The 13,348-nt window shown below is 47.0% G+C and overlaps 1 protein-coding gene across 3 annotated transcripts in view; it reads left to right on the forward strand.

Annotated features, from left to right (window-relative positions):
* The window catches only part of vwa8 (von Willebrand factor A domain containing 8), a 54,256-nt gene that overhangs the window by 11,783 nt on the left and 29,125 nt on the right, over positions 1-13,348 (forward strand). For all 3 annotated transcript variants that reach the window (XM_061791355.1, XM_061791356.1, XM_061791358.1), the window contains exons 13-25: positions 481-641; positions 717-830; positions 1,596-1,782; positions 1,977-2,054; positions 2,133-2,248; positions 2,317-2,414; positions 3,270-3,376; positions 3,741-3,812; positions 5,160-5,236; positions 7,848-7,923; positions 8,014-8,149; positions 8,338-8,457; positions 8,917-9,122. In XM_061791355.1, the coding sequence (XP_061647339.1) occupies positions 481-641; positions 717-830; positions 1,596-1,782; positions 1,977-2,054; positions 2,133-2,248; positions 2,317-2,414; positions 3,270-3,376; positions 3,741-3,812; positions 5,160-5,236; positions 7,848-7,923; positions 8,014-8,149; positions 8,338-8,457; positions 8,917-9,122 (1,548 nt within the window). The remainder of the gene's footprint in view (positions 1-480; positions 642-716; positions 831-1,595; positions 1,783-1,976; positions 2,055-2,132; positions 2,249-2,316; positions 2,415-3,269; positions 3,377-3,740; positions 3,813-5,159; positions 5,237-7,847; positions 7,924-8,013; positions 8,150-8,337; positions 8,458-8,916; positions 9,123-13,348) is intronic.

Here is a 13,348-nt window from a genome sequence, read left to right on the forward strand (position 1 = left end):
TGTTGAAGGAAATTTAGATTCCGAGTTGTAGATCTTGAGAAAAAGATCACGTCACCTTCACGTTAAGAACAGAAAATTAGGCTCCAGAAATTCAGTTTGTTCAAGTGGGCGGGCAGATTTACGTGCGACGTACAAGCACGGTGGCCTCCTTGTTGGGATCTCGCCTCGGGCCGCCCTGTTTGGAGTTTTCGGAGTGCTCCGGCATCCGCCCGCATTTCAAAAACATGTTATCGGATTTCCCGTAGGTGTGAATGTGAGTATGAACTGTTGTTTATCGACATGTGCCTTGTGATTGGTTGTCGCCCAGTACAGGGTAAACCTCAGCCGGAGTAGTAAAAGTGGTGGGTGTATAAAATGAAGGGAATTGACACGTGAGTCGGTCAAGTCAATGAATCAATCAATCTATCCCAGTCACAGTGTTGTCAACATGCTTGATTTGCAGCCCTCGGTTTTTTGATGGTCTCATTGTGTCTGTGCCAGGACATGACAGCCAGGGACCTCCTCCAGCAGAGGTTCACTCTCCCCAGCGGCGACACGGCGTGGCGTCCGTCGCCGCTGGTCACCGCCGCCTTGGAAGGCAAGCTGCTGCTGCTGGACGGTATACACAGGGTCAACCTGGGAACGCTGGCCGTCCTTTCCAGGCAAGGCCGACGTTTAGCGCGACGTTCCGTATGGTTTCGGGGAAGCGCAAGGTTCACCGGTGCCGTGTGCTGCAGGTTACTTCATGACCGGGAGCTGGATCTGTACGATGGCACCAGGCTGCTGAGGTGGGACAGATACCAGGCACTGAAGGAGGAACAGAACTTGACCGACCAGCAACTTCAAGAGAGGTGTGCACAATGCCACGTGTGTCTGTATAGTCCTTTGAAGCGGAAGAAGAAGACCACATAAACTCACGATAATAGATCCTATTATGCTGGATGCAATAAGAAATGTTTTTCAAGAGTGCAAAGCAATTACACGTTGTACCCTTGCCAAACATTTTCCGTGTGGCAACTCTGTGCCCTATTGAAAGGGCATGTACCACTTCACCCCGAATCAATATACACAATTCATTCCGTATGGATCACAATTATTACAAGTGGCAAAAAACATCCTTTCATCAACATTCCCTGAAAATAATACAACGGCGGTGATGTCATTGTGTCATCGCACTAGACTAGTGTGTGTAATGTGTGACCAAGGCAACCTCTTTACTGGCGATGTTTTGAAGACGCTTTACGGTGACTTATAACAACAATGCTAAATGAGTAGATTTGTTTTGAACAATTGGGAGCCTGCCGGCCACATTTTGGGATGCGGTGCAGGTCGAAGTCCAATAATAACTGTGAGCTTCAGACTCATCTGATGCTCAGCGGCCACTTCGTAGGCTCCTCCCCCACCGGCGTAAATATAGTCCAGCGCCGTGTGGGCGTCTCTACGGGGTTACGGCCACGGTCCTCGCTGTCCTCTTCAATCAGAGGCGTACACAGCCAACTGTCAAAAGCCACGCGTTTCTTCATGACATAGATTGGCTGCGACACGCACGCAGTTTCGCACACACGCACTCGACCTCGCCACGGCGGCTAGTGTGTCATTGGTCTTTGTCTTTTCAGGTCAATCTTCGCCATCCACCCGTCGTTCCGTGTGCTCGCCCTTGCCGAGCCCTCGCTAGTGGGCGGCGGCGGCGGCGACGGCGCCGAAGGTCAGCAGTGGCTGGGTCCCGAATTGCTCACCATGTTCCTGTACCACACTGTCAGTCCGCTGGCCCGAGCCGAGGAGCTGGACCTCCTGCGAGGGCTGGTGAGATACCCTTAGGGCCGTATTCGCCGCGTGCCCGGAGCCAGAAAAAGCGCTCAGCTGCGCGCGACCGTCCCGTCCGTTTTTGCACCGGCTTCCGTGATGCGCAGTTTGACCTCGACAAATAAATAGGCGGATTCAAGCTCCCGTGCGCTTTATTGAAATGCACTTGCTTTTGTTTTCATGTCACCTTGCAGTCTCCTAATGTTCCGACGGAGGCTGCCGAACAGCTACTGCTCCTCACACACACACTGCAACAGACAAATGACCCCACGGTAAGTGTGTGTGTGTGTGTGTGTGTGTGCCCGTCATTGGCAATAGAATTAACGTGGTTTATTTGCATGCGTGACCAGGCCCAGTCTCTGGCCTCCTCCCTCTCCAGCAGACAGCTGCTGCGGATCTGTCGCCGGCTCTCTCGCTACCCTGAGGAGAGCGTCGCCCACGCCGTCAACAAGGCCTGCCTCTCCAGGTGCGCTCGGGCTGCACGCAATGGCACATTTCCTGCCCTTTTACTCATGTGTGTGTGTGTGTTTGTAGATTTCTTCCCAGCTTGGCCCGCGGCTCGCTCCAGAAAAGCCTCGCCAACTGCGCCATACATGAGACTCCGGGCGGCGAACACACACGTGACTTCACTTGTGCGTCCCACTCGCTTGCATACACAAGAAGACTTATTTAATGGCAACACCTTTAGAAGAGACAAAATGGAGTTTCTCCAGGAAACAGGAGTGGCGTGCAAGACTTGGACAATGGGACCCGGTTCGACCTCCCATTTGTTTAATTCCCAGGGTGAAACTGTTGCCATCGTAAAACCTTTATGGACTCTTTTAATTAACATTAACATATGTCACACACATACATGTACAAAGTAAGTTAACCACAATTTAGTCATTTTTTAACGACAAATGAAAAAAGGCATAATGCGTTGGTCTCGAGCGTCGCATTTCTAACCCTAAACAAGTTAAAAATGACAAAACACTCAACCTTCATTTTACTGACACTGTGTTTGGTGATGCTGGAGCCCGCTCAGTGGACGTAAAGTCCTTCCTTCCTCCTCCTCTTCTCGTAAAAGCCCCGCTGGACCAAGCTCACAAAAAAGGGAAGACCAAACTTGCAGAAACAATCCTTTTGATGCCTTCTTGTGTGCTGTGCAGACGTCTCTTACAATACGCTTGAAGTCCGCTGAAAGGTCCAAACCAACTTTTTCCGTGCCTCAGTAAACATGCGAAATATGGATTCCAATGGTCCGCGCATTCCAGACGTTTTTCTGCCGAGAAGCCTGCAATCGGCTCGTCGGAGTTTCTCGAGCTTGTCGCCGTCCTCTCCGCTCCCTTGTTTCTCGGCCGCCGTCGACATAGCAAGCACGGAGTCGTTATTACATGCGTCCGAGAAACTTCAGTCTGGACTTGAGCGTTTTCCGCTTTTAAGACACAGCCCGTGTCAGCAGCTGTTGCAGTGCGATCGATCGATTGATTGATCTGGTGTTTCTTCAGGTATGGTCAGAGATGGAGTGCTGACTATCGGCAAAGTGTCTGCTCCCGTCAACAAGCCCAACGAGAAAATGAAGGTTCCAGATGTGCTCTTCTATGATAATCCCCAGGTAAGCCCGGCCGCTGTTATTGATTACGAGTTTGAGACGACCGAAGTCGGCACTGTGAAACTTCCGTGAAGGAAAAAACTGTATTCCTGTGGCCCAGATTCCTCTTTTGGAAACGCTTGTTTTCTCTCTCGGCCTCGTTCCCCATAATTCTATTGTGCCGTGTTGAGAATGGAATTGAGAGTGGATGTCGCTGACATGCTTTGTCAGGGCCAAGAGAGCATGTCCTACTTTTTTCAATGAGCTGCTTTCATCCTGTCTTCAGAACGGAAGCGCAAAAAGATCATGTTTTTTTTTGTAAATTGATTTAAGGACTTCTCATGTCCCAATTTTTAAATGTATGTGTCTGTCATCTGCGTCTCTGCAGCACATGCGGGTGATGGAGGACATGTTAAAAGACTTTCTTTTGGGAGAACACCTCCTCTTGGTAGGGAACCAGGTAAGCAGATGAAGAAACTTATGATTGAAGTATTTTTTTTCAAAATTGAGATTGTCCCACACTAATCTTTACTGTGTGTACTTTCTATTTCTACGGCAACCGATTTAGGCAGAAAAGTGGGCCCGGCAGATCCTTTAGATTACCTTTGCATTGCCTCAAAGCTTCTTGTGTCCAGCAGATCGCTCAAACGCTACATTGAAAATCCAACTATTGCTCAGCAATCATGTCTGTTGTGGGGGAGGATTCAAACTTTTATTTGATCCCACAGAGCACAACGTAGAACCACAGTACAATCAATTCATCACAAAGGAAATGACTTGGTCAACTGTTGCCCATAGAGCGGGAGTCTCAAATCCAACTCATCTTGGGGCCGGTGGAGAAAAAGTCATCCAGTCTTCTCAATCTTTATTACGGACAGTTCGGAAGAAGATCGGTGACTGACCCGGCCGTCTGTCATCTGCCTGCTATTTCGCATACTCGTCAGCGTGTCCGGTTGAGTAATGACGTCTGTTGTTGTATTTCTTGAGCACCGCGACTTTCTCTGTGCATCTAAAAAAAAAAACACGTCGGGCTGCTCCTGTGCTCAACACAAAACATTGGCCGCGATCGTCGCCAAAGTTTCTCTTCACGACAGGTTTTGAGACTGGCCGACACGACATATTTTCCTTCCATTTGATGTCACTTCAGAATTATGTTTCAATCGCGTGACTCCCGTTGCTAATTCGCTTTGGCTAACTTGTCCGCCGAAAGCTGTTACGAGCCTGACCTATGGTAGCTTATAAGTGATTTAAAAACACACACACACACACACAACGCACAGGCCGCACTACCACTAAACTTTAATGTCAAGTAGGGGCCGCAAAATATCATCCTGCGGGCCTCAATTGATCCCCGGGCCGCGAGTTTGAGACCCCTGCCGTCGAGCTTTCCAATATTAATGATCATATAGCAGGATCCCGAATGTTCGATATCAGCTCGGGAATAAGAAGCTACTTGCTTATTCTCGCAGCGATGATTGTCAGTAATACGGACAGAAGACCTCCTCTGACCCTTAAAGAAGCGTCGCGCACTTCCTTTGGGAGGCTTCGCCCCGTCAGTTTAGTTGAAGAGGGAGGAAATGGACACGGCAGCCAAAATATGCCGGCCTGTGTGCAGCGAGCGGGTGAATGCGTCCCGAGCGCAGACGTTAGCGGCTGCCAGAGCGCCACGTCCGGCGGGAGTCCCGGAGAGGAGAGCGGCCCCGTCGCAAGCTGTTTCCATCAAAACTCGGAGACGCTTACGTTCCGCAGCATTGCTCCTCACGTCTCCTTCTCTAGAGCTTTGTTACTGTGCTATTTTCTTCCGTAGGGTGTGGGAAAGAACAAAATAGCGGACCGGTTCCTGCACCTTCTGAACCGGCCCAGAGAATACCTACAACTGCACAGGTCTGTAGTAACAAGTTGTTTTTGTTGTAATGTCACGGCGTCTTTACATTTCTTGCTATTTCTAAAATGACAGTTTTATTCAAGTGTGGTGTTCCACAACTCTTCTCGGAGTAGCACCACGTGCTCGTGTGGTGTGGGAGCACCCTTCAGTCGAATTTTATTTTTATTTTTTTTAGGACTCTAATGCACGGAAACACGTTGAGCATTTCCAATGCAAAGGTCAGATGGCGTATTATCTACTGTCAATATGTATATATGTATGTGTATTTCTAATATGTATGTAAAGCAAAGCAAATGTATTTATATAGTGCATTTCAAGGTAACTCAATGTGCTTTACATGATTACAAATATTTAAAAACAAAGGAAAAAAATGGCTTATAAACATTTAAAACAAAGAGGAAAAATACAAATACAATAAAAAGAGTGCGCATTGCAAGAAAGATCATTTAAAAGTGGAAATGCTCTAAAAAGTTTTTAACCTGGACTTCAAAACATTCACACTTGGGGCTGACCTCACTTCTGTTGGCGACTGTATAATAGCCCTGGGTCAAACTGTTGACATCATAAAAGATTTGAACTGGCGGCAGGCTGGGGGCCGACTGGTTAGCACATCTGCCTCGCAGTTCTGAGGACCGGGGTTCAAATCCCGGCCCCGCCTGTGTGGAGTTTGCATGTTCTCCCCGTGCCTGCGTGGCTTTTCTCCGGGCACTCCGGTTCCCTCCCACGTCACAAAAACATGCATGCTAGGTTCATTGAAGACTCGAAATTGCCCGTAGGTGAGAGTGTGAGCGCGAATGGTTGTTTGTTTCTACGTGCGCTGCGATTGGCTGGCGACCAGTTCAGGGTGTACCCCGACCCTCGCCCGAAGATAGGTGGGATGGGCTCCAGTACGCCCGCGACCCGCGTGAGGAGAAGCGCGACAGAAAATGGATGGCTGGATGGATGGTACATTTGATGGTCCTCGACGACACGTGGTACTGAGCAGCCTGAACAGAGGCACGTTTCCTTTACGGTGCAGAAGCACATTTCAAAATCGCATTTCTCCTCTTTGCCATCCCTGCCAAGCCTTCTGTGGTGGCTTCACACACTTGTTGCTGCATTCCAACACGATTACGCCTGTTGGCTATCTGCGTGTGGGTTATTTCCAACGAGACGACGGCTTCAATCAAAGGCCTCGTATTGACGGTGTGCTAATATAACGTTACTAATGAACGAGCCAATGACTGCTCAGTTTTTGGCACAGAAAGAAAAGAAGTCCGATTGAGATGAAAACAAACATCAAAGTCAGGTGAAAGTCAAAACGAGCAGCTCAGCGGACGGACACGATGACCCGATTAGCTCCGCTCGCTGTAGCGGCTAATATTAGATCAAAGCGGCAGGGGAGGGAGGCAGGAGGATGTGCGCGTACGTGCGTGCGTGCGTGCTTCTGGGAGACGGAAAGTCTTCAGAGATGTGGCTCAGAAAAGCTAAAGCCACCCAGGAAGGAAAGTAGGACGGCTTCCGGGTCAAGTAGAAGAGCGGGTCGTCAGGGAGGGAGGAGGTCAACTGTATGATATTTCGGATTGTCCGCTGGGAGTAAAAGTGGGTGGGATTGTGATTTGATCAAATATTTTTAGTTTGCTGATGCAGAAAATGGATGGATGGATGGATGGATGGATGGACTCAAATGCAGTGGAAGGTGGATCTCGAAATGGAGTGAACACACCCTTGTTGAAATTGCAGATTTAGATCTTTATCATCCCAAAGAATCAGTTTTCAAACAAATTCAAAAAAGCAATTTTACCTGTACAATTCAATTCACTTGGCCTTGAAGAAGAAAGAAATGTCTTGAGGGGATAGATTACAAAAGAAATAAACACGCAATAAGTAAACATGTCGACTTGGCAATTGTGTAACGGAACGCGAGGGCATCTGGTGCACGACCCCTTCGTTTCGCCCCGTATGTCACAAATTTGGATTTCTGATATGGTATGGGAGCGTTGATTGTCAGTTCTCCATAAAAGTGGAACATACTGGGGCCCAAATTACTTTTCCAAGAGGCCACTGTCCCAAAAAACAATAATATGAAAAAGCAAGCAAACCATGAAGACATGAAAGTGCTTGAAGATGAGAGAGGATATGTACAGATTTGGAAGCCACCTGAATGCTGATTACTCGTTAGTCGGTTCCCGTGCTCGCCTTAGCGGTCAGCACGTCCGCCTCACAGTCGGGAATCTCGGCTTTGGCGTTCCTGAGTCGTTGCCCGTCGTCCAGAATGTTAGTGTAAATGGTTTTGTCGATACGTGCCCTGCCAGGCTGTTCCCCGCCTCTTGCCCGGAAGTCAGCTAAGATAGGCTGTAAGTCACCTGTGAGTCTGTGACCCTAACGAGGACAAGCGCATCGAAAACGATGGATGAGTTAGCGTCACGCTTCATTTTTTCCTATTTTGCGTGTTGCCTACAAAAAAAGGAGGCAAAAAACAAAGTTCATCTTTTGCCTTGCGTGACCAGACCAATTGTTCCACTGTAGTGCAATAATGAAAAATAAACAGCGTAGTAGCGAACCCCGAGGCGCCAGAAGACCGAAAGTATTGTGGTCTATGTGTTGCGTAATCCGCTGCGCTCCCCGCAGGGATACGACCGTGCAGACGCTGACGCTGCAGCCTTCAGTCCGAGATGGTGTCATCACGTACGAAGACTCGCCGCTGGTCCGTTGTCGACGCCTCTTATTTTTCCAGTCTGATGTGCTCGAAGTGCGACTTTGGGAATGTTTGTGTGGCTGTGGCGTGCGCGTGCAGGTCAAAGCCGTGAAGGCGGGACACATTTTGGTGATCGACGAGGCCGACAAAGCTCCCACCAACGTCACCTGCATCCTCAAAACGCTGGTGGAGAGCGGAGAGATGATTCTGGCCGACGGACGCAGAATTATCTCCGGTACGCCCAACGCGCGTCACGTGCCGAGTGTGCCGGAAGACCGAGATGATGCTTGGAATCGGATTCTTTAAATGTTTGTCCGCTCGTATTTCTTCGTAGATGTTATTGGAATGTTCACACGCGGACATCAAAGAGTTAATTGCAGATGTTGACGTTTTTTTGCCTCTGAATCATTGCATTATCTTTAGATCCACTGGAAGCCAAGGGGAGGCCCAACACCGTCGTCATGCACCCAGACTTCAGGATGATGGTGCTGGCCAACCGGCCGGGCTTTCCCTTCCTGGGCAACGACTTCTTTGGAGCTCTAGGTAGACGTGTGCGCACTTGGGCATCCCGCGCCAGTGATTCCCAACTGGAGTGCTGTGCGATGTCATTCGGTTTCACGTAATTTGCCAGACAATTACTTATGGACCACCTGTATAAATATGTCATTGTTTCCCTATCTTTGCCATCGATGTATAGTGACAGGCAGAAGTTAAACAAATAAATCTGGGAATTCATTCGTACAACCCAAGATGTCATGGCTTCCTGCGACTTTTATACCCTCCTTGTGTTTGGTTACACAGGCCTGAGTTAGTCGGATTGTGATGACATCATTATTATGTCAGTTTTCCTACTTTTTGTCACATTTTAGTTTGGTGTTTTGCCGTGAGATTTTTCCAATGGCAAATAAGCGCCTCGGCTCAATAAAGGTTGAGCAACACAGTCCTACACGGCTCCATTTGTTTTGCGAGCATACAGAATAAGACGGGTTCATGTCTTCGTAGGCGACATCTTCAGCTGCCACGCCGTGGACAACCCCGAGCCCCGGGCCGAGCTCGCCATGTTGAAGCGCTACGGCCCCGACGTTCCCGACGCGACTCTGGAGAAGCTGGTCGCCGCCTTCGGAGAGCTCCGCTCCATGGCCGACCAGGGCGCCATTGCCTACCCGTACTCGACTCGCGAGGTGGTTAACATTGTCAAGCATCTCCAGGTAGGAAGATGTTTCCCAACAATCGTTTGTGAAGATTTACCTTTCGTTTTTGCTGTACCGCTAGCCAGGAAGAAGCTTACAACAGTCCCCTCCAAAAGTATTGGAACGGCAAGGTCAATTCCTTTTGTTTTTCTTGTATACTCGAGACATTTGTAGATGAAGATGAGACAAAAGTTCAGAATTGCAGCTTTTATTTCGTGGTATTTACATCTGGATGTGTTAAACAACTCAGGACAGAGCACCTTTTGTTTGAACCCACCCACTTTTCAAGTGAGCAAAAGTATTGGAACATACATGATTCAATTAACATTTAATATTTGGTGGCGTAACCCTTATTTTCAATAACTGCATCAAGCCTGCGACCCACAGACTTCACCGGACTGTTGCATTCTTCGTTTGAAATGCTTTTCCAGGCCTTTACTGCAGCCTCTTTCATTTCTTGTTTGTTTCTCCCTTCAGTCTCCTCTTCAAGAAGTAAAATGCATGCTCTATTGGGTTAAGGTCCGGTGATTGACCTGGCCAGTCTAAGACCTTCCACTTGTTGCATGATGAAGCTTCTCCCGATTAGTTTGGATGCATTCTTATGTAAACTGCCAGATAAAATGGTTTTGTAGACTTCGGAATCCATTCTGCTACTACCATCACGACTTACGTCATCAATAAAGACTAGTGAGCCCGTTCCAGAAGCAGCCATGCAAGCCCAAGCCATGACATGAGCTGCACCATGCTTCACAGATGAGCTTGTGTGTTTTGGATCATAAGCAGATCCTTCCTTTCGCCGTACTTTGGCCTTTCCATCACTTTGCTCGAGGTTAATCAGTCCGGAAAACTGTTGTGGCTCATCTCTGTACTACAACCCAATTCCAATGAATTTGGGACGTTGTGTTAAACATAAATCAAAACAGAATACAATGATTTGCAAATCATGTTCATCCTATATTTAATTGAATGCACTTCACAGACAAGATATTTCATGTTCAAACTGATAAACTTTTATTGTTTTTAGCAAATAATCATGAACTTAGAATTGAATGGCTGCAACACGTTCCAAAAAAGCTGGGACAGACAGGCTCCCGTTTCTGTACTGTGTTACATCAACATTTCTTTGAAGAACATTCAATAAACGTTTGGGAACTGAGGACACTAATTGTTGAAGCTTTGGAGGTGGAATTCTTTCCCATTCTCTTTTTTCCCGCTTCATAATGCGCCACGCATTTTCAATGGGAGACAGGTCTGGACTGCCGGCAGGCCAGTCTAGTACCCGCACTTTTACGACGCAGCCACGCTGTTGTAACACGTGCAGAATGTGCTTTGGCATTGTCTTGCTGAAATAAGCAGGGGCGTCCGTGAAAAAGATGTCGCTTGGATGGCACCTGTTCCCAATGAGCCTGTTCAAACAGGTGTTTGTGAGCATTCCTCAACTTTCTCAGTCTTTTTTGCCACCTGTGCCAGCTTTTTTGGAACGTGTTGCAGCCATCCAATTCCAAGTTAATGATTATTTGCTAAAAACAATCAAGTTGATCTGTTTGAACATGAAATATCTTGTCTTTGCAGTGTATTCAATGAAATGACTGTATTCTGTTTTTGTTTAACACAACGTCCCAACTTCATTGGAATTGGAAATTGGAAGTCTAATGTTTCAGGAATCAATCTAAAAGGCTGTTAACACTTGAGCAAGTCGAAACACCCATCAGTCACACGTTCCAATACTTTTGCTCACTTGAAAAGAGGGTGGCTTCGAACAAAAGGTGCTCCGTCCTGAGTTGTTTAACGCGTCTAGATGGAAATACCATGAAATAAAAGCTGGAATTCTCAACTTTTGTCTGCTATTCATTTGCAACCCAAATGTCATCAGTATGCAACAAAAACAAAGGACTTGACCTTGCCGTTCCAACGCTTTTGGAGGGGACTGTATTTGACATGCGCTAGCAGCTAATGTTGGCAATCGACTCACAGTAAACTCCTCCTTCATTTGGAAGAAGCGTGGGTGGAAAAAGCCCAATTTAATGCCGTATGAACTGAGGTCTCATACAATGTTTATTTATTAATTTTTTTTTCTGGGGGGGGCAATGTTAGAGGGTTTTTTTTTTTTTCCCTAGAAAAACTAGTGTGTTTCTAACAAGTGCATCCACAGTTTGACTTGTTTCAGCCATCTTCTCAATGCTGAAACTCGGGTAATTTCGGACTTATACCACATGTATATCACATCAGTCTAGAAATATGTATTTTCCCGACATCAGCTTGTCTCCTTGTGGTCTTGAAGGCTTATATAATGCCCATTATTGCGACCACAGAAAGCACCAGAGTAGCAAGGGGAATCAATAATTGGACGAGGCCTTTCTTCCTCATTTCCCTGCCGGCCTCGCCGCTTTGTTGCTTTTTGGCATCTTTGCCCCAAAGTCAATGCATGCGTTGCCTTGGTGCTGTCGGGCTTTGCTGATTGCGCATCCATTTACTACATCTCAGCCCACCTCTTTAAATAAATACATAGTGTCCCCAGATTCACAGCTGTCCCGTCGTTGTGATTAGTGTAGGCAGATTTTTAATCAAGAGCGCTTTTACAATGGTTTTGTAAATCCTCAAATAGTTTCCTCCATTCTACTAGATGCCGTACCACAACTGTTTTTGAAATATTCCCACAAAATAGCGGCCGTCCCTCAAATTATACTGAGGTGTCAAACTCATTTTGACACCTCAGTATAATTTGACGGTTATGACGACATGCTCCGCGGGCCGTCATGACTGTGAAACCATATGAATGTATAATCGCAACAAATCGAATTGCAGCAAAACCAGTGGCTGACGGTCGGCCTCTCAGGACAACTATTTGCCGAACCCGAACGCTGCGCAACGGTTTGGACCACGTCGCTTCTGCAGCTGGCCCTTAATAAAGACGATTTGAGGAAATATGCTATTTGTACCGTAATTTCTCGTGTATAATGCGCATTTCCCCCCCCCCCCCCCCCAAAAAAAAATGTCAAAAATCACTGGTGCGCATTATACATCGGTATAGGGGGAAATTTAATTTTTTTTCCCATTCTATAAATGTATGCCGCCATCTAGAGGTTATGAAAAAGCGGTACACGTTCATTGCAATATGCCATCGCCACCTAGAGGTTATGATAAAGGTGTATACACTTTCATTCTAATATGCCACTGCCACATAGTGGTTATGAAAACGTGTAGCCTACACTTTCATTACAATATGACAGGGGTACGTATGACTGCATAATAAGTACAGTTGTGCTCATCAGAATCAGAATCATCTTTATTTGCCAAGTATGTCCAAAAAACACACAATGAATTTGTCTACGGTAGTTGGAGCCGCTCTAGTACGACAACAGACAGTCAATTGATAGAGAACACTTTGAGACATAAAGACATGGACAAAAAACAGTCACTGAGCAATAAAGGGTTAATAGTTATCTGGTAATGCCGGTACATTTTTAATTTATTTTTTGACAATTGTGCAAAAGATGCAGAGTCCTCTAGCACTTAGAGCAGTTCGAATGACTAATATAGCAATAGTCCGGTGCAATGACCATTGTGCAAAGGGCGCCGAGACCTCAAGGAGTGTATGCGGTTTAAAGTGACGAGTAGTGCGATAATCTGGGACAATGTTGATTGTGCAAATGTTGCAGATACTCCTCAATCAGTGTGCAAATGGAGCAGATGCTACTCTGGCATGAGTGGCCAGTATTGGTCAACAACAGATATGCAAATAGTGCAGCGTGGCGAGACGACTACAGTGAGTGCACGAGTAATATATAATTGGCCCCACAGAAATGTGACAAAGAACTCAAGTTAAAAAAATTGGCAGCATGTTGCAATGGAATTGTAGGTTAGGTGTTTAAGAATTTGATTGCAAGAGGGAAGAAGCTGTTGGAATGTGTGCTAGTTCTAGTTTGCATTGATCGGTAGTGCCTACCTGAGGGAAGGAGCTGGAAGATCTGGTGACCGGGATGTGGAGGGTCAGAAAGGATTTTGCACGCTCTTGTCTTAGTTCTGGCAGCGTGCAAGTCCTCAAGGGTGTGTAGGGGGGTACCGACAATCCGTTCAGCAGTTTTGATTGTCCGTTGCAGTCGGAGTTTGTCCTTTTTTGTAGCAGCACCAAACCAGACTGTGATGGAAGAACACAGGACTGATTCGATGACCGCTGTGTAGAACTTTCCCAGCAGCTCCCGTGGCAGGCCGTGCTTTCTCAGAAGCCGCAGGAAGTACATCCT

This window comes from Phyllopteryx taeniolatus, chromosome 12 (assembly GCF_024500385.1).
Source record: "Phyllopteryx taeniolatus isolate TA_2022b chromosome 12, UOR_Ptae_1.2, whole genome shotgun sequence".
In the NCBI taxonomy this organism is placed as follows: Eukaryota; Metazoa; Chordata; class Actinopteri; order Syngnathiformes; family Syngnathidae; genus Phyllopteryx; species Phyllopteryx taeniolatus.